This window comes from Delphinapterus leucas, chromosome 17, assembly GCF_059928025.1.
Source record: "Delphinapterus leucas isolate spDelLeu-1000000601 "Yukka" chromosome 17, BTC_Dleu_Yukka2, whole genome shotgun sequence".
Taxonomy (NCBI): Eukaryota; Metazoa; Chordata; class Mammalia; order Artiodactyla; family Monodontidae; genus Delphinapterus; species Delphinapterus leucas.
This window is the reverse complement of record NC_143145.1, coordinates 39100271-39124611: the sequence shown is the minus strand read 5'-3', so window position 1 is coordinate 39124611 and position 24341 is coordinate 39100271. Positions and strand designations below refer to the sequence as shown.

The 24341-nt window shown below is 42.2% G+C and overlaps 1 protein-coding gene and 1 pseudogene across 3 annotated transcripts in view; one reads left to right on the top strand and one right to left on the bottom strand.

Moving 5' to 3' along the window:
- Positions 1–17337, bottom strand: part of NIPAL2 (NIPA like domain containing 2) — a 73536-nt gene extending 56199 nt beyond the window's left edge. Inside the window, exon 1 of one of the 3 annotated variants that reach the window (XM_089898865.1) lies at positions 16941–17337. In XM_089898865.1, the coding sequence (XP_089754991.1) occupies positions 16941–17322 (382 nt within the window). In that variant the 5' untranslated portion in view covers positions 17323–17337. The remainder of the gene's footprint in view (positions 1–16940) is intronic. The other 2 variants (XM_089898866.1, XM_022584721.3) reach the window with 2 other exon arrangements.
- Positions 17338–17741: 404 nt separating this feature from the next.
- LOC149746941 (EF-hand domain-containing protein D1 pseudogene) lies at positions 17742–22338 on the top strand (annotated as a pseudogene).
- Positions 22339–24341: the final 2003 nt, after the last annotated feature.

The window sequence follows — 24341 nt, the reverse complement described above, 5'->3', positions numbered from 1 at the left end:
CAATATTAAAAAACTTTCTGTTTCAAAGGACACTATCAAGGAAAGTGAAAAGATAATCCACAAAATGGGAGAAAATATTTGGAAATCATATATCTGGCAAGGGACTTATACCTAGACTATATAAAGAACACTTACAACGCAATAATAAAAAGACAAATGACCCAATTAAAAATGGGCAAAGGATCTGAATAGACCTTTCTCCAAAGAAGACAAATGGCTAACAAGTACATTGAAAAGATGTTCAACATCACTAGTCATCAGGGATTGCAAATCAAAACCACAGTGATATACCACTTCATACCAAATAATATAGCTATAATCAAAAAGTCAGATAATAACAAGTGTTAGTAAGGATGTAGATAAATCAGAACCCTCTAACACTGCTCATGGAAATATATAATGGTGCAACCACTTTGGAAAACAGTCTGGAAGTTCTTCAAAAAGTTAAGCATGGAATTTCCATTTGACTCAGCAATTCCATGCCGAGGTATATATCCAAGAGAAATGAAAACATATATCCACACAAAAGCTTGTACACAAATTTACATACCAGTATTGTTCATATGACAGCTAAAGGCTGGAGGTAATGATTGTACAACTCAGTGAACTGTACAATTTAAATGAGTGGATTATATGATATGTGAATTATATTTCAATAAGTTGTTATACAAAAATAATTTTAAAAACACAGAGCATTTACATCTTTTTTTTTGCCCAAAGAAATAAAATGTTACAAATGTAACTAGCTCTATTTCAGTCTCTTCTTCCTCCCAGAGGTAAGTGATTTTTTTTTCTGAAGTTGATACAAATATATTTCTTTCTTTCCTCGATTTATTTTTATTATTTATTTTGTTTACTCAGCTTTTCTTTTTTTCATCTTCTTCATTTGGACTCTTAACTCATTAGTTTTTTCTGTTTCTTTCTATCATGCAGATAGGGCTTTACATTTCCCCCTAAGTACACCCTGTTTTAGCTGCCTGCATAGTTTTGGCATGTACAGTTTTCATTGGCATTTAGTTCTAAATATTTTCTGATTATCTCATCATTTTTATCTGAGCCTTATATTATTCAGAGATGTGTTTTTTAATATTTCTAAATGAATGGGGTGTCGACTATCACTTCATTACTAATTTCTAATTTTACTGAGTCGTGGGCAGAAAATACACTGTGGGTATATTAACATTTGCTTTTGACCTATTATACAGTGTAAATTGGAATTTGTTTTGTGACCTGCTGGTGTAGGGTCAAGTTTATAAGTGTTCCATGTATGTTTGAAAATAAAGTATTTAAAAGTTGAGTTAATACATTTTATATATCCTTCCTATCTATCCATTCATCTATCTATCTCCATTAAGTCATTGTTCAAATCTTTGATATTCTTACTAAATTTTGTATTGCTTTGTCTATCAATTGCCTAGGGAGGTATGTTAAAAATCTACTCAAACATGCATTTATATATTTTAAGACTATAGTCCTAGGTGTATACAGGATCAGGATTGTTTTATCTTCCCAGCTAATTGTTCCTTTTTAAAAATTTTATATTTATTTATTTATTTACTTATGTTTATTTTTTGCTTATTAGTCATCCATTTTATACACATCAGTGTACACATGTCAATCCCAATCTCCCAATTCATCACACCACCACCCCCCCCCCAGTAATTGTTCCTTTTATCATTAGGTTTTTTCTTTAAAATCTATTTTAGCTGATATTACTGTAGCTGCTTTCTTTTGATATTTGCTACTTTCCACATCACTTTAACATTTCTGCATCATATTTTAGTCAAGTCTCTTATATATAGAAAATAACTAGATTAAAAAAAAATCCTGAGACTTTCTGTCAGATGGGGAGGTTAGTCCATTTTGTTTATTGTGATTATAAATATATTTTCCTTTATTTCTATATTTTTTGTGTTTGTAGTTATCTTGCTTTTTCTTTGCTTTCTAATTTCTCTTTTCCTGAATCCTGTTGAAACGATTGAGTTTTCTTTATTCTTTTCTTTCCCCTACTCTTCTGGCTAGGAAGTTACACATCTTATTTACAGTCTTTCAGTAATTACTGTTAAATGTTTTTAATTTTGAAATAATTATGGACTCACAGTAGGTTGCAAAGAAATGTCCAGGTAGGTCCATGAACTCTTCCCCCAGTCCTCCCCTTGATGTTAACATCTTACACAACTACAATCCAACATCTATGGTTCTCTCTATTCTCTCCACGTGGAACTCCTCTCACAAGTATGTTGGACTTTTAAATTCTTGTTTCCTAAAATAGCTCTCATATTTTCCAACTCTATCTCTTTGTACTGAGTTATGGATAATTTCCTCAGATCTATCTTCAAGTTTAGCTTTTCTGGCCTCCTTTTGAATTGAGTCTTTATACATGCCTATCAGTACATATATTAAACTGTACTATAATTATGTTTTACAAGTGCATTTCCCCTCTAGACTATAAACTCCTTGAGGGCAGAGCTATGACTTATCAACTCATCTTTGTAACCCAAATGACTAGTAGAGGTCTTTGGCACAGAGAAGTTGTTTATTAAATGCTATTTGAACTGAAATAGTCTCAGATTGATTATACACTGTCTAGAAATAGTAAATTTTGACCTTTGGCCCTAGGAAGATGTCAAACAGTATTTTATAACCAACTGGGGTTTGAATACAGCAAACACTCAGTTTCGTGAGAGAACAAGCTTGTCCCAGAATTCAGATTTCAACAATTAAGTGTCCACTAGTGTGCAATAGAAAGCTGCCTGCTGGGGCTTCCCTGGTGGCGCAGTTGTTAAGATTCCGCCTACCAATGCAAGGGACACGGGTTCGAGCCCTGGTCTGGGAAGATCCCACATGCCGCAAAGCAACTAGGCCTGTGTGCCACAACTACTCAGCCTGTGCTCTAGAGCCCGTGAGCCACAACTACTGAGCCCGCCTGCTACAACTACTGAAGCCTGTGAGCCCAGAGCCCATGCTCCACAACAAGAGAAGCCACTGCAATGAGAAGTCCATGCACCGCAATGAAGAGTAGCCCCCGCTAGCCGCAACTAGAGAAAGCCCGCACGCAGCAACGAAGACCCAACACAGCCAAAAATAAATAAATAAAAGAAAGCTGCCTGTTGACTTTTGTTTTTTTTGATGTGTTGGGTCTTCATTGCTGCGTGTGGGCTTTCTCTAGTTGCGGCGAGCCGGGGCTACTCTTCATTGCAGTGGCTTCTCTTGTTGCAGAGCACGGGCTCTAGGTGTGTGGGCTTCAGTAGTTGCAGCACGTGGGCTCAGTAGTTGTGGCTCGCGGGCTCTAGAGCGCAGGCTCAGTAGTTGCGGCGCAGCCTTAGATGCTCTGCGGCATGTGGGATCTTCCCGGACCAGGGCTCGAATCCGTGTCCCCTGCATTGGCAGGCAGATTCTTAACTACTGTGTCACCAGGGAAGCCCCTGACTTTTAAAATCTAGTGAATTCATATATACTAAAAACCAGAAATATATAGTATAAAGCAGGTGTCAGGAACAGTTTCCTGCTAATAGGGACATACCTCATTTTATTGTGCTTCACTTTATTGCACCTTGCAGATACTGCATTTTATACAAATTGAAGGTTTGTGGCAACCCTGCATCAAGCAAGTCTATCAGCGTCATTTTTCCAACAGCATTTGCTCACTTTGTGTCTCTGTGTCACATTTTGGTAATTCTCGCAATATTTCAAACTTTTTCATTATCACAGTATTTGTTACGGTGATCTGTTATCAGTGATCTTTGACGGTACTATTGCAAAAAGATTATGACACATTGAAGCCTCAGATGATGGTTAGCATTTCTTAGCAATAAAGTGTTTTTTAATCAATATACCTTGTTTTTTTAGACATGATGCAATATGCAATATAATTGTACATTTAACAGACTACTGTAGGTGTAAATATAACTTTTACATGCACTGGGAAACCAAAAAATTCATGTGACTCACTTTGTTGTGATACTTGCTTTATTGCGGTGGTCTGGAACTGAACGTGCAGTATCTCGGAAGTACGCCAGTACACATTATAAACTGGTATATCTTATTGTTCGTTTTTCTGAAAATTTACCTAATTATTCAAGGTTAATTGCATGCTCATTAAATTCATTTGACACATACCTGTAAAGAGTAGTAATTCAGTAAATCCTCATTAATGCCCCTAATTGTTGGGGAGGGAAGGTTCAAATTTGCAATGTTTCTTAAAAAAGGTGGTTTAATTACCTTCAAGGACATAGAGTGACTTGAGGCAAGCATTACTAAATGCTGTTTCCAATTAGAGGCTCCGGTAAATGTGCTTTAATGACTACAAAATCCTCACCTGCAATCAGAAGTGTCATTTGCATACAGTGAGCAGCCCTTATAAACTTGCCATTTAAATTAAAGACATCTAGTCTACTTCATTACTTTATTCAGAGTGTTATCTGATTTCTAGCATATTAGAATTAGTGGAAACTCAGAGCTTCTCTCTCCCCCGCCCTCTTTTCTCCCCTCCCTGTTGATCTGGAGGCTGGTGGTCAGGAAAGAGAACAGAGGGCCAGAGAAGGAAAGTGACTTGTGCAAAGTCACACAGCTAGATAGATACCAGGCAAATTCTGGCCCCAAGGCACCCAGCTCATGTCTGAATCACCATTTCTTCGCAGACTGCAATAGGTAACCATCTGGCTAGTCAATGCCAATTTACCACAGTTTTAAAATTAGCAGGATCTGTTTCTTTTTCTCAGTGCAAATAAAATAAAGCAAAGATAATAGTTAGAAGGAAAGGTTGCTCCACACCTTAACAATGCAGCTAGAAGTACAGACCAGAGACACAGAAAGATGGCCTTAATTTTTGCCGTGCTCACTCCTGTCAGTACTGTAGCTCAATTTCTGGCTTTTCCAGGATGGCTTGACAAATAGATGGTGGGAGCCACAGCAAACAATTTATGGAGAATGAGGTTCAAAATATCAGTACAAATGAGTACTAAGAATGTTTTTGTTTTATTTGGAATAACAATCTTATCTCCTACTTTTTGGTGCCAGAATGTTCTTTAGACATTTCACATAAAGTCATTGACCTATAATCCATGGGTGGGGCAGTTTGGCCAGATGGCAATGGGGTATGATAACAGGGATGTGTGGAATTGGTCATAGTCTATCCCAGTTCTGTCTTTGAACTCAACCATATTCCTGGCTCTGCCTTCAAAACATAAATCTGGAATCAGACCCAGTGGAGCTAGTACATGGTTCAAAAGAACCATAGATTCAGAGCTAGTCTTTTTTTTTTTTTTTTTTTCTTTTGTGGCATGCGGACCTCTCACCGTTGTGGCCTCTCCCATTGTGGAGCACAGGCTCCGGACGCGCAGGCTCAGCGGCCATGGCTCACGGGCCCAGCCGCTCCGCGGCACGCGGGATCTTCCCGGACCGGGGCACGAACCCATGTCCCCTGCATCGGCAGGCGGACTCTCAAGCACTGCGCCACCAGGGAAGCCCCAGAGCTAGTCTTGAACACTGTAATAGTCATATTCAACTCACAACTAGAATAATGCTACCTCCTGTTCCAGGCAGTAAAATATCCCTGAACATGGACGTGAGCGATCCAGTTTCGAATACCAGAAATACCATAGGTTAAGTGATTTAGGTCAACTAATCACTGCAGGAATGATCTTAAGAGCCTGAACCTGAAAGGAAATGATATACCTGAGAAATGAACATTCAGGTCACTTCATCTCACAGGAAACTCTTAGGAATGAGCTGGGGTTGTTTTTTATTTGCACCTAGTAAACAGGTAGACACAAATCTACTTCCAGAAAGTTGGGAGGGGATAGGAGGACATCCAAAATCTTGGCGATACATCCTTAAGTTTCTAGGAGTGAAGACTCATAATGTGTGCAACTTACTTTCAAATGATACATGACAATATAAGATGAAAAACAGAGGGAGAGAGAGAACAAACAAATATTTCACAATGTTAACTGGTGAATCTCCACGTGAAGGACATATGGTGTTTACTGTATTATTCTTCTTAATTATCTATAGGTTGGAAAATTTTCAAACTAAGAAGTTAAAAAATTCTGCTTTATAGACTCAATGAAATTAAAGAGAATATGGATTCATTGAAAAAGAGTTAAAAGAGGAGATGATAACAAGGAAAGAAATAAAAGCAAGAAATAAAAAGGAAGCTGGCTGAACCAAGGAAAGAGATTAAGTAGAAAAATAAAACCACTGCACAGCTTAAAACCACAGGTAGACACTGCTTGGGAAAAACACACAAGGTGGAGGAAAAGGACATAAAATGGAAGTGATCAGAGAGAAGATGGTAGATATGGGAGACAGACAACTCGAAGCCCACACCAGAAGCTCTTCACTCAGTCATGCACCCATTTGGTATTTATTTAGTAACTGCTAAATATTAGGTCCTATTTCAGGAACTAAGGATGCAAAGTATCCTCGATAAGCTCAGAAGAGGTAGAAAAAGCGACCAATAACAGACTACCACCTGTGACATCTATAATAGAGGTATGTCCTGTAGAACCCATGGGAACAGAAGGGACAAAGTACAAATTTGCCTAGGTTGGAGAGTATGTTAGCTTCCTGTGACTGCTGTAACAAATTAGCACAAACCTGGTGGCTTAAAACAACAGAAATTTATTCTCTCACAGTTCTGGAGCCCAGAAGCCCCAAATCAATTTCACTGGGGTGAAATCAAGATGGCAGGGCCCACATACCAAGAAGTTCAGTTGCTAGCTCATAGGGTATGCATATGTCTGGGTTTTATAATTACTCACAATGATTTTTCCAAAATGTTATATAGAAGTAAATAACATTTCCAGGTGCCTCTCTCCCCCTCCAACACTTGGTATCTTGGTATTGTAATTTTTTTTAAGTTTAGCTATTCTAGAGAACCTCACATCTCATTATGGTTTAAATTTCCATTTTTATAATGACCAATGATGTTGAACCTTCAGATAATCTTATAAACCACTTGGCTCTCTTGTTTCATTAAATGTTTTTCCAGACTGTCCAATTTTTAATTGATGGTGGCAGTCTTTTTGTACTTGATGTGTAAGAGTACTTTATCCCCAATATGATTTATTTTTGAATATACGCATTCTGTACAACTTTTCTCACTCTGTGTCTTGCCTCTTTTTGCATAGAAACTTTTAAGTAATAAACGGACTTAAATATACTCTATTGATGGAGTAAACTTACTGATCCTTAACTTCATGTGTGGTACCCTTTATATCTGGGTTAAAAGGTCATGAGAAAACTTCCTACATTTTTTTCTAGAAGCCTTATTTTAAAATAACATTTTGCATACAGGTGCACAGACTGGAACTTGTTTGCCTATACTGTGATATAAGGCTCTTTTGCTGTTTCCAATTTACTGTTTACCTAATCTGTTTAGTTATTAATTTCAGTCATTAAAATTTTTATTTCAAGGATTAAAGAAAAAAAAATGGCAGGGACACACTCTCTCTAGAGGCTTTAAGGGAGAATCCATTCATTGCCTCCCCCAGTTTCTGGTGGCTGCTGACATATCCTTGGATTATGGTTATATCACTTTAATCTCTGTCTCTGTGGCCACATTGCCTTCCTCTTCCATATGAAATCTCCCTAGGTCTTCCTCTTATAAAAAGATACATGTGACGGCATTTAGGGTCCATCCAGATAATCCAGGATAATCATCCCACCTCAAGATCTTTAACTTAATCACATCTGCACGACTCCAATATAGCTGGACTGGAGAGGCAGGCAGGAGGCTTTTCGTGCCACGGATCTGCTGGTGGTGCTACAACATGCAGGACTCTAAACCAGAGAATGTTAGGTCCAGCCGTGACTTTTAGAAGACTCATCCTGGCTACAGTGTGGAGGCTGGACTAGGAGGGAGCAAGACAGGGAATAGGAAAGCCAATTAGGAGATACTTCGGGATCTCAGAGAAGAAGTAGGGGAAATGTGGAGAGTTAATTACAACAGGGCCATAGAGGAACAATATTCATATTCATCACAGCAAACATTGGAGGCAACCTGAAATATGAAATGCTTTTTAGATTACCGAATGGGTTGGACTATTCTTACCACTAATCTCCTTTGCCCTTGTAGATAATTATGTTGTCTGCAATACTAACCCAAGCTAAGTTAAAACTATAATCCCATACGTGAAAAAGAAGAAAGAAAATTTTTCAGTCAGGAACAGAGTTTTAATTTGTTATCTTGGTTTTTGTATGTTATACGGTTATTGCCTTTCTATCCTGAGAAACTCTCATGACACTGGATCCAAATCTGGTGATTTAGAGCCAACAGAAAAGGTCAGGGTTACATACCACAGTATATCGTTGCTATTCTACAAGCTGTACCATGCCAATTTTTAATCAACCTTAAAACCTAGGCAGAAAAGCCCAACATATTGCCTTTCCATACAATTAAGCACTATTACATTTTGTCTTTTACTCGGGAACACATTTACTTACATAACTGTACATTCATTATTTTAAAAAACTGAACTCCATTAAGGATAAGCCTTACTAAGCTTACTAAGAAGCCACCATGTTTTTTTGCTTTTGAGAAATTTAAGTTGCAGCAGAGCAAATTTATGGGAAAAATTTAATAAGACATCCTTTGGGGGCTTTTAACACTTGGTTAAAAGGAGAGCAACAATAGTTAAGGAAGGTGTGATATCACTTAAGGAAATCTTAAACTTGGTTCTATTACAAAACAAATCAACCCCGTTTAACATTGGAAAGGCGAATCTTTGAAACAAGGACAGACATGCTGAACACAAAGAATGCGATTGTTTGCATCCAGATTAAGATGAGGTCCCATTACTTTCAAATTTTTCAAGAACATATTCATAATAATAATTTAAAAAATCTGTCATCTTCTGTTTCCAAAGAAGCAGGATTGCAGGCTGCCTCTTGCAGGGCCAGCCCAGGGTTTGCGAGAGGCTTCCTACCCTAAAGTTGGAAACTTGGGACCTCACTGAATGACAGCTCTTTCCCCAACATCTGCTTAGGTTTCAAGAGTACATGTCTGTTTTGAGAGCAATGCCTGCCTTGCACTCTGGCTGTATTTTGCCAGCTCCATCCTCCTGGAGACTGAACTCTATTGTCTATGTCAGGCCCCAGCCACTGGGTGAGTTTGTGCCTCAATATGGGGGAGGGATCATGACATTGCCACTCACTGACCTGCCAGGCCACCCACCAGATCAGATCTTTCTGACATCAAGGCAGGAATCAAGTTCAAATTTTCTCCTCTGGGACACTGTGACTTGGACTCTTCATTGTCTCTAAAGGGTCAGTCCTCATAGCCAAGATAATCTCCCCCATTCCTGGCAAAATTCTCGCATCCCACTGGTCCAGCAGGCAGGTTCCAACATACTTTATGATAATCCCACATATGATACCCCTAGGACTCATTGATGGTGACTGTGATTTGGGTCTGCAAGTATAGTTCAAAAGACTAATAAAATGCTGTACATGGAACTCAGAATTATTCTCTATTTTATGGCTGTGGCAGCTGCTTGTAACATGAGGTCTGCTCGTACCTTGCTCACAAACAATCACTCATTTCTCCACTGCTGTGACTCAGGCGGCCATATCCAAAGGTACATCACACTATTTCCTCTTCTGCTTTGGCTCTCTTTATTTACAATTACATAACTGTACTATGTTAGTCCTGGAAGCACAATGGAAGCAATCCATCAGATTATATAAGCAAGGGTAGCTTCACACCAGCCCTTCAAATGTTGTTTTTCAAGTATTTCAAAAGCAGTCTCTCTATCTCACTTTCACACATACACATTGTACATTGTATAATGTACACGTGATATAATTTATGTATATCACACGCATATGTATGGCTACAGTTTGAGGACACAGTCCATGTTTTCCGATTTGTTTGATATCACTACCCAACCCTGTTCTGTTGAGAAGGACCCTCTGCTTGTGATTTTTATTGAGTGGAATGTTGGTTGCATTCTGGGCCCTCATTGTCAATTAGCTGATCAAGATTAACGTGGGCTGTGACAAGAGGGAACATAGTGCTGCTGTCTCCCAAACAGCCCCAGAACAACCAGAGCCCTGCAAGTCCAAAGGCTGAAGAAGAAATAAAGACCCCCCAGAATTCACGGGATTCTCCTCAAGCTTGAATGACATACCAGCAATGCTGACATGGCTGGTGTGGACCCAGAGTTCTTCCGGCCTTCCACGTCATTCAGACTGATTAATTTCCTCTATTACTTAAGCCAGTTAATGTTAGGTTTCCTGTGACTCAAAGCCTCTTAACTTACAAAGCATTCTTGGTAGGGAAGCCAAGTTCAAAAGCCAGAAGAGAGATGGACTCCCGTTGCAAGCTAAAGAAGTCAGGCCAGGGGTCCAAATTACTGAAAGGAGAAAATTTGAGAGGTGCCGAGAAGGTGAGGGGGTGGCTTAGGAAACAAGAGGTGGGGCTGTTGGCAGGCCTTAAGACGACCTGCCATGGCCAGGGTGGGTCTCTGAAGGAGTCACGCCAGGACAAACGCAATATTTGGTGGTGTGGAGCTCATGACTAAACATCTACTAGCCTGTGTTTACACGAGCCTGTATTTACTCCATGTCTCCCGATGGGTGCCAAAGATGACAGGAGACCGTGCTGGGAGTGACCAAGGACCAGGCAAGTGACAAGGTGAAGCAAATGTACAGGTAGGTACATGCTGAGAATTATGTGGAGGGGAAGTGGAGTGTTATCTGCCAGCCTCCAGGCAATTAGGACACTCTGGTGGACCAGGACAGACCGGCCAAGAGCTCTGACTTTATGTAAAATGTAATTCTGTTGGACGGAACACGTGGGGGTAGGTTAGAAAAGGTGTAAACTGAATAATGTTGGACCTTCGGAAAACAAAAAACAAAAAACACTCAAGCTAAAATAAATAGCATTTAAGTCTTAACGCTAACACGGCATGAGCCTTCCCAAGCTGGGGTGCTGGTCCTGCTGGGTGGTTAAACTATAGTCAATGTCTGAAGACGTCATCACACTACTGCCACCAAAACCTGTCAGCTGTTCCCAGGGCTACACACCCATCCACCCCAACCCTGAATTCTGGAAAGTGGCATCAGACATGGGAGGAATCTTCACCTTAGTACTTCAAGATAACAAGTGTTCCAATTAGGAAATTACTGCAATCAGGAAGTGTTCTGTAATGTGAATATGTTTGGAGAGTGAAGGGGAGGCAAACATCAAAGGGAGTGAGGAAGGCAGTGGATGTAGAGAAATCAGTGGTTTTAGATTAAAGAAAACAGAATTACATCACATAACTGACATGATTTCTCTTATTTCCACTTATAATGAGTTAAGTACAATAATTATTAATTATTAAAAATATGTATTTTATGACATTTTCTATAATATAGGTTGACTGTAATACTTCTAATAATAGCTAGTGTTTACTGAGTGCTTTCTATGTGTCTGGAACTATTTGATATACATTATCTTATTTTATTCCTACATCAACTTTATAAGGTATGTAGTGTTATTACCATTTCAATAGAGAAAGCCAAGATTTGGAGAAATTAAGAAAATTGCCAACGCACCTAGCAAAGAAGCTGAGCTTTTTAGACCACACTATCCTTGAACAAAAAGGATAGCTTAGGGGAATGTCATCCTTTCCATGGTAAACTCTCAAATGCCACTTTGAACAATCACCAACATTTTAAAAAGAAATTGTTTAAAAAATTCTCCTAAGGAAACAAAATGAATATGGCATACCACTTCCCACACCATCTGGGTAAAACATGCAAGTTGAACAGTCATAGCAATCCTAATATTTTTTAACATCTTAAAATTGTAGAATATAATAGATACAGGCAACTGTAAAGAAAATGATATAGATGAACAATTTACTAAAATGAATTATTATAAGGCCAATACCCTCATAACAGCAACCAGATCAAGAAACAGAAATTGGGCGCCCACCCAAAGACCTCCCTTTGCCTCATCCCATCCCATCCTCTCCTTTCCCCAAGGAAACACTGGCCTGACTCCATGGCAATCACTTCCTTGCTTTTCTCTATAGTTTTATGACCCAAGTGTGCATCCCTAAACACTGTGAACGAAGGCTGTCTTTTTTCCTAATAGGTCTTTTAGGTGTATTTTAATCTACAGGTTCTCCCTCTATCCTTGCTCTCCTTTTTTTTTTTTCCCTTGTAAAAATGATTTTTGAAGAAACCGAGCCACAGAAACCTGTAAACTGAAGTTTCCCACAGCCTGAACTTAGCTGATTGCATTAATGCAAATATTATAGCTGGTTAATATAAATCAAGCCGTAAAGAGGATATCAGGTAGATTTAAAGGCAAACACGTGGTGTGACAAATTCACAACAGCATTAAGAGTCTGTTCCTCTAATAAGGACCACGGGATGATGATGATGATAATGGTTAAAAAAGCTTTGATACAGTTGCTTTGAGGTAATCATTTTCTTCCTTCCTTCTTTTTGCTGCCTTATACATATATCTCGAAGAAAATGTAGTAAAGGGAAAATGCCATGTTGGATACATAAGGATGGCAAAAAAAAAAAAAAAAGAGAAAAAGAAAGAAAGGTCAGTAAGTATAAACAAAACAAAAAAGGGATTTTTCTTGGGAAGGAAATGGAAAGGACCAGCAACCTCTACCTGGCCCTTTGGTTATTTGTAAGTTTTGGCACTTTTCTTTCTCTAAGAGGCAATCAGATGCAGCGACCAGCAGAAAGGAGATAAACGGTAGCAAAGCAAAATCAATAAAAGGGCAACATAAAACTCAATGTGATTTTTCTTTAGTACAGTGAGACAAGCCATGTTCATTTTCTCCTACCACGTTCTTTTCAAGCCTTAGTTTCTAAGCAATGGCCTTCAGGCATGGAATAAAAATAGCTTTGCAGTTAAATCTACTTGCTGTAAGATCTGGGGGCAAGTTATTTAACACAAGTTTCCTTACATGAACAGTGAGGATAATATGTACCTTACGAGGTTGTTCGGGGCTCCAATGAGATAATAGCTATAAAGTGTCACATAGTAAATGCGTAACAAATGTCTCTTCGATTCGCCTCTTCCCTGCCAAGTTGTATCAATTTTCCTCTAAATATGTTGACTTTAAAAATTCAAGCCATTGAACATCAAAAGTTCAAATAAAGGACATTAAAAAAATCTAAATTTTTCATTTCACCCTATGCAGAATAAACCTTTCTGACAGTGTCTTTGTGAATTTAGATATTTAGCAACATGGATAAACTTAAAGAAACAGCCACAAAACCCCTCTTTCACAATATTCCCACGTTCATCCTTTCCTGTCCATTCCCTCTACAGCCTTGCCGGATTGGCACTTATTTATTCAACCAGATAGCATGAAAGAGTCTGGGGATCTTCTATTCTAAGCCTAATTTTACCAGTAAGGAAAACTGAAGCCCAGTGTGACGCCCATGTGAACTCCGCTAGTTGACAGCGGAAACTAGACAACAGCCTCTAACGCTGGTTGCAAATTAAGTGCCTACAAGGCGAGTAGGTAAAAGAGATGAGAGCAAAGAGAGGGGCCTAAGTGGGGAGCACAGTTGTTCTAAACAGTGAACTCCCCCTCACAGTTATCACGTGCGAAAGAGGGCCAAGTTGCTAGCACTTCTAATATTTAAACAGTTCATGGAAACTTGAAACCTTATATATAATCTACTCATTTTTAAACACTGGCAACGTATTAAGCATTTTCTAAACCTCTCTGCAGTTTCACACAAGATACGTCTACGGGCTGGATTCGGTCCATAGCTAGCCAGAGGCCTCTGCATCCTGCTAACCCTAATTTGTGTGTCCGTTTTTTTTCTTTTGGCTGCATTGGGTCTTCATTGCTGCACGTGGGCTTTCTCTAGTTGTGGCGAGTGGGGGCGGAGCACGGGCTCTAGGTGCGTGGGCTCCAGTAGTTGTGGCGCACGGGCTCAGTTGCTCCGTGGCATGTGGGATCTTCCAGGACCAGGGCTCAAACCCATGTCCCCTTCACTGGCAGGTGGATTCTTAACCACCGAGCCACCACGGAAGTACCTGACCCTAATTTAAATGTCTTTAATTTGCTTTGATCCTTTTACTCCCTCTTTGAAAAACCTTCAATGGCTCTCCACTGTCTACCAGATATAGTCCAAACTTCTTTACCTGTTGTCCTTCACGGCAATCCATGACAATATCTAAGACCCGAAATTGTATTTCCACCTTCCAGTCAGTATCAGTTTTCCACTGCAACCAGAATGGCCACTGACTTCTACTCTAGGTACAAAAATGTTTAGAAGGGCACCTGCTCAGACAGCGTGGGCTGCTCCTCGGTCTCCAGACTTTTCCCTTTCTTGGAATGCTTTCCACCTGTGACTCCCATCAATGAAACTCTGTCTTTAGGTGTCCAGCTCAAATACTACCTCTCCACAAAACATCCTTGATGGCCCCTGCTAAAACCCACCTTGCTCTGAATTCCCAAAGGACTTTATATTCCTCACACGACACTTAAAACATACTGCCTTGTTTCACAGTTACCCGCATAGCTCGTTTCCCCAAGCACCTAATAACATTAGGAAGGAAGGAAGGGGTTGAGTCTAAAGACTATGTTGAATATCCCACAGTGATTTGTACAAAGCACGGAGCTCAGTAACCATCTTAGAAACATTATTTTTTATACTGAAAACTTGTGGATGAAACATAAAGAAAATACCTTTGTAGAACTTTATTGCATCTATACTTGTATGGGTAGACTCCTAAGAGATGCAGATGGCGCAAAGGCCTCACTTCCCTGATTCCCTAAAACATTTTCCCCACTGAACTTCTACTTCCTACTTGTTTTGGGATTTCTTCCTCTAGAAGCACTCACATCTTTGCCTTAGACGACACTGATTCTAAGCGGGCACTGTTAAATATTCATCTGTCACCTGAATGTGTTTCAGGGAAGTTGGTCTTTTTCTGTGAGTAAGGTTAATTTATCAGATCTCATGGTTGTCTCTTGGAAAGACACAGAAAGCTGGGCTATCAGTGAACAGACACTGTTCAAACATTTCAGTAGTGATAAAACTTATTAAATCCTGGCTATCCAGCAATCAAGGTTAGTTTCGAGCCCTAAACTTTCATCTCTCATTTTGTTTTCCTGGAGCCACTCCCATTTTCAGCCATCTGTATTCAGTTAGTGTCCAAAAATAAAAGAAAAATTAGATTCCATTTTATTTCTACTGGCCTGCCCAGCACTAGAGGCACTCCATAAAATGTTTGCTGAATGAATTTTTAAAAATCAATTTTTACTTTTGCTTAAAAACAAATGCAGTCGCTGAAAGGATAAAATACCACAATCTTATAAGATAGTCTAAGTTTGCATAATAATGGGAAAAGCTGATATAGTCTTACCTCAAACTAGCTATGCTTGGGTGTCAGCTGGGTAGTTTCAATTAGCATATCCTGGATACACCCTTTCTAACCTGTACAATTCTATATTGTCAAAGGCAAGTTAAGCCTTGCAAACATAAAGTTAAATTCTCACATTTATGTCACATGATAAGCTGTGTTTGGTGTCAGAGAGCCAAGATGATCTTGAATTCCAGGAAACATTAAAGAAAACTAATGACTGCAGGAGTTTCCACTCTGCAAACAATGTTTTCTGTTTTGGATGATGCCATGGTAGGTCACATTTACTCTTTGATTCCTTTACCAAAAGACAAAATATCATTCTTAAACTTTTATTGGGAGTGCTTCTAGCATAAGCATATTATAATATGCTTTATAACATATGCTAGCATAAGCATAGTGTAACAGATATGCTCAAAGAACTTCCCATAAAAAGCAATTCTTGTCTTTGTAACTCCTGTGGGTGGAAGCAAGGAGAAATGGAATCCAATAGGCTCTGTGCCCCCATTTTTCCTATTTTAGTATGTTTTGTGGTAAAACAGACTCAGAGTGATACTGTCTCCTTTGTTGAATACTAATAACGTGAACATGCTTGTTTTGTCTTTATATAAGTAAATTATCTTCCGTGTTGGTTTTGAAAACAAAATTTTAACATTTCAGAAACTAACATTCGAAACACTTTTCAAGCATAAAAGGCTTCTAGGCCTTTGATTATTGGTAAAATCCCTGATGTAGAACAACAGCAACAAATATTTTATAATTATATTGTTGTAAAATAAAAAGAACCATTGATTTGTTCAAGAACAAGAACAAAGCAACACCCATATGAAAACAGAAGGAAGCTTGGAATCGACCATATCAAGATCACTTGCACCCACTAGAAAGAACAGAAATACGGCTAGAGGAAGGGCTTTTTTTCTGATCTTAAACCAAGCCCCAAATAAATGGGCAGCTCTAATCCTCTTTGATTCTGTTAAACGTGTATTTCCAGCGTACACGCACGTTGTTGAGGCTCTCGACGTTTCCCCAAAGGGCCGGTGAAAAAGGAGTCTGGCAATCGCAAGCTGAGAGCACCAGCGATCCTCTCGCCGCAATGGAAGAGCTGTGCTGACACACTGGGGACTCACACACACGCACACGCTCAGAGCATCCGCACAGAGGTGACATTTGGCGGCCCTTAACGAGTTCTCTGATTCGGGGAACACAGTGTCACTTATTTTTTTTGAACTGTAAAATGATCCTGGCGGGTGGGGGGGCGGATATGGGTGGAGGAGATTCGCCCCGCACTCCTAGAATCATTCCGGGAGAAGAAGGCGGATTCAGGCCGGAGAGGCGGGATGGTTGGGGCCCCAGAGGCCCATGACCGCAGACCTGTGCGACCCGCTCCCAGGGATGGATGCCCAGGAGAGGCAGACCAGGGCTTCCCGCTCTCCCAAACGAGGGGCAGTGAAGTCAATGTGTGGTAACATCATGTCAGCTCTGCCCCACTTGGACAGCGCGGTGTCCTTCTGAGAGTCGGCGGGAGAGCGGCCGAGGAGCCGGAGGCGCCGCGGCACCACCCCGGTCCCCACCAGGCGGCGGGGCGGCCGGCCCTTACCTGGTTCCGGCGGTACCAAGCGCCCGACAGGGAGCCATTGCCGGCGCCCAGCGCCCCGTACGTGAGGTTCCGGGACAGCTCGTCCAGGGTGGCCGAGGCGGCGGCTCCGGGGCCCCTGGGCGCAGGCGCCGCCATTAGCTCTCGCTCCCCGCGCTGGGACTCGGGCTCCCGCCTCCTCCCAGCCCGGCCGCACAGCACGGCGCCACAAAGGAGGCGCGCCCTGCGGAGGCCGCGCCCGGGCTGCGCCGCAGCCACTTCCTGCTCGGTGCCCGGGCGAGGCGGGCGCGCCTGGGCCACCTGGCTCCCGCCCCCGCGCGGCGCCAGGTTCCCGGAGGAGCCCCGCGCTCTGCGGCCTCCTGGGGCGTCTCGGCTCGCTCCGCATCGTCCCGCCGCCGGGCACGGGCGAGCAGAGGCCTCACGGGCCCGAAGAGGGAGAAGAGCCGCGCCCCTCTGCGCGCCGGGTCCGCACCTGTCGGGGCCAAAGCCCTTCCAGCCCCAGCGGCGCGGAGTCAACACTTATCGAAGTGAATAGGTGTGAAAGGAGACATTGGCGAACCCAAAGCAGCCACCTTCACTCCGCCTGTACCTGGCAATCCAGCTCTCTATCTCAGATGCGGTGTTTCTCACTTGTATTTTTAAAATGGTTCGCATATGGAAAAGTCCCGAGTTCCCGGAAAATATTGTAAGCGACATGAGAATAAAGATCGGAGAGATTAAATCTCAGTGCCAACACTTGATAGAGCCTTAGCAAATATTCCTAGAATGAAAGAAGGACTCTCCAGTGGTAGTCTCCAGTGACGTGTTTTGGGGATTGGATGGGGTTTCCTTCAGATGCAACCAGAAGGACATGCTGAAAAGTTGCCAGCCGCTGCATATAAGAATTTAGGTTGGGAGATAATTGTTAATGGTCTTAAGGAACTCTAACCAGATGTTCCGGTTTTATCTGTATTCAAATTCTACTGCGATACTACAGATGATGTTAAGTACCTCTCACCTTGAGCACTCTGTGATTCTGTATTGTTGCCTGAAGCCCTGGAACTTGCAGTTCTTTGTTCGCACGATGCTGAGCTTCTTCTTAAATAATGTGCTATGACTCCCGTGACTTCATGAAACAGAGACCTTCAAGAAGAGAGAATTGCTGCCTAGCGGGGAACAGCGAGAAATGTTCTTAGGGAAATGTGCAAATGAGAGAAGAAAATGAGAAAAAAATCATTTCAGATAGAGAAAAAATAAGACATCTCCGAGATTGTATAGTTTCTTGCTTGAGCACCCAAAATGTTCAGTGAACAGTTAATATGGTAGCTATTTCCAATTTTCAAACTGGAAATACTTATTTGTATTTCAAATAAGTATCTGAAGGAAAAACAGTCTATTTTTAATATTTTCTGTAACATTATATTACGTTGTATGTTGGAGGCTTTATTAATGCTTCTTTCCTTGAGATGGTGTAGGGTACAAGTAACAGAATATCCAAGTAAAAGTGGCTTGAACAATAAGCATCTGTTATCTCCAAAGGGAAGGTGGCTCTGTGTGGTTCTATGACGTCGTCACCTCCATCTTTCTGCTCTGCCATCTCTGAGGTATTGGCCGTGTCCCTATTCGCGGTGGCAGCTCCAGGCATTACATGCAAACACGATCATAGTTAGAAAAGAAGCGGGGCTTTTCTTCTTACGCATCTTTTTATTAGAGAGGGAAACCTTTTCCAGAATCCCCTTAGCAACCTCTCCCACCAGGTCCCATTAGCCAGGACTGGGTCACATGCCCGTATTCTACCTGCCAGGGAGGCTGGGAAAGTGATTGTCAGGCATTTCCAGCCTTCGGAGCGGGAGGCGAGCTCTGCCGGCAGGGAAAAACCGGGCTGGGGTAAGAGGGCACCACCGGCAGAGCTTGTCACAGCCAGTCTTTAGGGTATTCTATCACCCATATTGTAACCAGTCATACAGTCTGTAATGAGCAAAATAATAAACGGTTTGTGTTACTTTCCTGTTTTTTTATTTATTTTTTGCGGTACGCGGGCCTCTCACTGTTGCGGCTTCTCCCGTTGTGGAGCACAGGTTCCGGACGCGCAGGCTCAGCGGCCATGGCTCACGGGCCTAGCCGCTTCGCGGCACGTGGGATCTTCCCGGCCCGGGGCACGAACCCGTGTCCCCTGCATCGGCAGGCGGACTCTCAACCACTGCGCCACCAGGGAAGCCCCCTACTCTCTTATTTAAAAGACTTCCAAACCTGCTCACTGACGCAGTGAAGTTCACACTTCTTAAGTCTGTCAATATGAGACCCTTTATGATCTGGCCCACATTCAGCTCATTCCCATTTTATTTTTTAATTAAAAATCATTTTCAGTTTCTTGGCATTTGTTTAAAAACCTTTAATTTTGGAGGAAGATGGCACTCGGTGCAGAATAGGTATGATGTCTAGCCTGTGATGTGCTATTCTCCAGATTCCAAGATGTCGCTGCTGTTGCTGTGACTGTCGTAGCGTGTGCGGGTAGTTGAAACAAAGAATTCGTGACCAGTGTTCCTTCCCACACAGTTCACAAGGAGGCGGCAGGAAGGCCGTGTGAGCTATTTTGGTCCCAGCAGCGTAGGCAGAGCTGGAGGCTGTTCCGGGCATTGTGATGGCCTCTGCCTTTTGCAGGGTTTCTTCAGGGGATGTTCTGTTCACTTTACAAGATGCCCAAAGCCTTTGATCAATCTTCTGTCCTCAACTCTGGAACGGTGGAGGTCTGCCTTCCTCAGTTAATTCAAAGAATTCTATTCTGGGGCACATCATTTGAAGCTCAACTTCACTGCGAACTTCGAGAGCAGGGTTACATTTTGCTTGGGATCACTCTCTTGCAGTCTCCACGAAATAGGTGTTTTTTTTTTTTTTTAAGTTGAGAATTATGTTTTATTTTTTAAAGTCTTTATTGAATTTGCTACAATATTGCTTCTGTTTTATGTTTTGTGGCCCCGAGTCATGTGGGATCTTAGCTCCCAGCACCCCCTGCATTGGAAGGTGAACTCTTAAACACTGGACCACCAGGGAAATCCCTAGTTTTTTTTTAAAATTCATCTTTAGCATGAATCAGTCAACACTAGTTTCACTAATGATGAATGTCTAAGGGGATAAAGTAGTTATTAAAGATTAATTCAGGTATCTTACATCATATACAAAAGCCAACTTCAGATTAAATACTTTAATGAGAAAGGTAAAACTCTAAATCTTTTAGACTAACCAAATGATCTCTACAACTGGAAGTATAAACAGTCTTTAAAGTGCAAATGCTAAAGGCAGATGGTCTGGGTTCAAATCCTGAGTCCACTGCTTATTTACTGCGTGATATTGATCAAATGGCTTAATTTCTCTGTGTCTTACATTCATCATCCATGAAAGGAAATTAAGAGTACTGAAACACAGATAGTACTCAGTAAATAGTGTTTACTATTTATGACCTTAGGATAGAGAAGGATTCCTTAAACAAACAGAAAAAATGCAAACCACAGAGGAAAAGACTGACACATACAATTACAATAAAATTAAGAACTTTTGGAAGTGTCACAGAGTCGCTAGCTGGCGAAGAGCGCACTGTCCACCCAGTCCCCGTGTCCCCGCATCCACCGTGGCCATGGCCAGCGAGGAGCCAGCGAGCAAGCTGCAGCAGTGACTGAAGTGGGAGGAGGTGGACGGTGGGCTCCAGCCTGAGCCCCGAGCCGCCCCAGTCCCCGAGTCCCAGCCGCGGGCGTCTGCCTGGGCACCCACGGCCAGAGCCCACGCCGAGCTGAGTGCACAGCTGAACCGACGGCTGGACGTCAACGAGGGCGCGGTGCGACCCCGCCGCTGCAAGGTCTTCCACCTCTACTCCGAGTTCCCGGAGTTCAGCCACCGCCTCATCAAGGACCTGGAGAGCATGTTCAAACTGTACGATGCCAGAAGGGATGGCTTCATCGACCTGATGGAGCTGAAGCTGGGGGCCCCCAGACCCACCTGGGCCTGAAGAGAATGATCAAGGAAGTGCACGAGGACTTTGATGGCAAACTCAGCTTCTGTGAGCTCCTGCTTATATTCCACAAGGCCGCAGCAGGGGAACTACGGGAGGACAGTGGGCTGATAGCACTGGAGAAGATTTCTGAGATCGATGTTGCCCCGGAGGGCGTCAAAGGTGCCAAGGACTTCTTTGAAGCCAAGGTCCAAGCCTTGTCCTCTGCCAGTAAGTCTGAAGCGGAGCTAAAAGAGCAAGATGAGTGGAAGCGGGCAGAAGACAAGAGGAAGCTCCACCAGGCAGCCTTCCGGGAACTCAGGGCCACTTTCAGTACATAGCTGGGCTGAACTGGACCTGTGTCCACAGCTGTGCCTCACAGATGCCCCAGGGAGAGCTGGCCAGGCACCCTCGCTCCTGCTGACCCTTTGCCCCAACAAGCCTCCACAACCACCACCCAGTGCAAACACCTTAACCTCATCGGGGTGGCGGGGGGCGGCTCTCGCCTTCATTTGGGAGCCCCTCCCAGAGGGTCCAACTGCCCCCCTCAAGTCCCTCTCCTGCTCGCCTTCCTTTGTCCTTCTCCGTAGCCGGAATGTGCCTCTACTTGGCAACCTTTACTTCTTCCTTTTATCTTTCCCCCTCCACATCAAAGAGTGGCCTGCTGTGTTAATTTGCACAGATACTTCTTTCTTTGGTGGTCCTCAGGGGAGATAGTCCCTGGAGGCCTATGATGTTAATGTTGCCCATTTTCTTGGGTAATCCTTTTCTGTGACTCTTCCTGTCATGCCCCTCTCTCCTTTGTTTCCCATCCAACTTCCCTGTTCTCGTTCTTAGCCTGATCCTGCCAGGTGCTTTTGCATCTTCTGTCCTTCGATGACGCTGAGGTTTAAGTCAGGCCAGGCTCGACCACCGCCTGTCCCCTCTCCAATAGGAGGAATGGCATGCTGCTGAGATGACACAAAATAGTGAAAAGATAGGAGATTCTGTTCCCTCCCGTCACCTTTCTCCTGTCCTCTTAGCATTCTCCCTAGATCTATTCTTTTCATTCTTCTTCCCACTTCAGCCTTTTTTTCCTACCCCTAAATACTGTGCTACTTAACTGTAAGAATGATTATAAGTAATGTTAATGAGTAGAAGAATTCCCGTTAACTCTGACTTCATGCAAATTATATTACAGTAGACCCCTGACATTCCCAAGTGACAAATCCAGAGCCTTCCAAAATCCCAAAAGTCATGACCCTCTTCACCATCTAGCCAGTTTCCAACATCTGCTCTAAGGTGCTGAGGTGAAGCTGTTTTTCAGCATAAATTTTTATATGTTATGAGTTCTTGGGATTTCTCACAAATAACAGGGGTTTGTTGTATTTTATAAAATAATTTCTAACATCGTATTTATTTCTTCTCTTTTTTAACTGCTGTCTCTACAAAAAGAAAACATCTTTTTGTACCACCAAATGTTGGTAAAGATGTGTAGCATCAGAAACTACTATTCATTGCTGATTCTATAGACATTGGAAATAGTGTGACATTGTTTGGTAAAGATGAAGGTGCACATATGAATTTCACTCTTATGAATATATCCCAGAGAAACTTCTATATGTGGATAGCAGAATTGTACAAGGATAACAGCACTCTTTGTAAAAACAAGTAAACAAACAAACAAACCTGGAAACAGCTCAAGCATCCATCAACAGGAGTAGTGGACAAATGAACTTTGATACATTTATATGATGGAATACAATACATTGTTTGAGTACATCCATACGTGAGAAAATCTAAAGGAAAGTAAGGGAATGATAAACACAAAATTTGGATAGTGGTTCAAAGGTATTGGCAATGTTCTATTTCCTAAACTGGGCAATGGACTACATGGGCATTCATTGTATTATTATTGTTAAAGATATGAATTTATGTGTAATATGGCATAACTTTTGTACTATTATATATTTTATAACTAATACAAAAAACTAATTCAGGAATAAAAGCACGGTTTTGTGGTCAGAGTTTCCAAAAGTTCAAGGTCCATAGACCTAGATTTAAGTTCAGTCTTCTGCTCTTTATCAGCTACATGGCTTTGGACAAATTCTCTGAGATTCAGTTTCCTAATTCATAAAGTGAAAATAATCATATTTATCTCAAAGTCTGTTGCAAACTTTCAGTGACAGGTAATATGAGTAAAAAATCTTATAGTTCAGTTCAGTTCACCAAACATTTACTTTGTGCAGGAGCCAAAGACACAAGGATAAATGAAACATGGGCTCTGTCCCTGGGAGCTTGCATCGTAGTGAGCAGATAGGCAGGTAAACTGGTAAACTCAAGTTAACTTCTGCCTGAGAGCTAGGAGAGAGCAAAGAAGATGCACTCAGCTCAGCTCAGGAAGGCAGGTGCAAGCCTGAGATGGCTACCTAGAGGGAGGTGATGTCTGTCGCGAATCCTGAAGGATGAGTTAGCCAAATGAAAGAGAGAGGTAGGGAGTGAACAGGGCTGGAACAGCATAAACAAAGGCCAGAGGCAAGAAACAGCATAGTTTGTATGTTTTCACTTTAGTCTTGGGTGAGATGAGATATACTCTAAAATAAGGATAGAGAGACTGGGAGGGCCAGGAAATTGAGGATTTTGCCAGGTAGGTTGTCAAAGTTGGACTTGACTCTTTTTTTTAAAAATTAATTTATTTATTTTTGGCTGCATTGGGTCTTTGTTGGTGCACGCGGGCTTCTCATTGCGGTGGCTTCTCTTGTTGCGGAGCACGGGCTCTAGGCGCGCAGGCTTCAGTAGTTGTGGCTTGTGGGCTCTAGAGCGCAGGCTCAGTAGTTGTGGTGCATGGGCTTAGTTGCTCCGTGGCATGTGGGATCTTCCCAGACCAGGGCTCGAACCCGTGTACCCTGCGTTGGGAAGTCCCGGACTTGACTCTTAATGGGAGTCATTGAGTACTTTAGATAAGGGAGCTGCAGGACAAGATTGGGGCTGTAAAAGATCCCCTGCTGGAGGGACAGGTGGAAAACAGAGATAAAGAGACAAGTGAGAAGACTGCAGTGGCTCAAGTGAGGATATATGAGGAAGGCTGGAGAGAAGGAGAGAGAGTTTAAGAAAAGTTTAGAAGTAAAACCAGCACAACCTGTCGATGGGGCAGGGAAGGAAGGCAGAAGGAATAATCTAGCTTGGGCTGCTGGGTGCAAAGCCAGCACCATTACTGATGGGAATTGGAAAGAGGAAAGGGTTTAGGGCGAAAGGATGAGTTCAGTTTAAGTTCGATACTCATTGAATTTGAGGTGCTTGCGGGGCATCCGAGCAGAAAAGGGTGTGCAGAATTATCCCAAGATGCAGGGTGAGGCCAGGGCCAGGGAAATAGATTTGGGAGTCCCCAGCTTGCAGGTGGATGAGACTGGCTGGGAGAGCACATGGCCTCCATCTTTTGGGGTAGGGCTCAGCACAATTTTTCT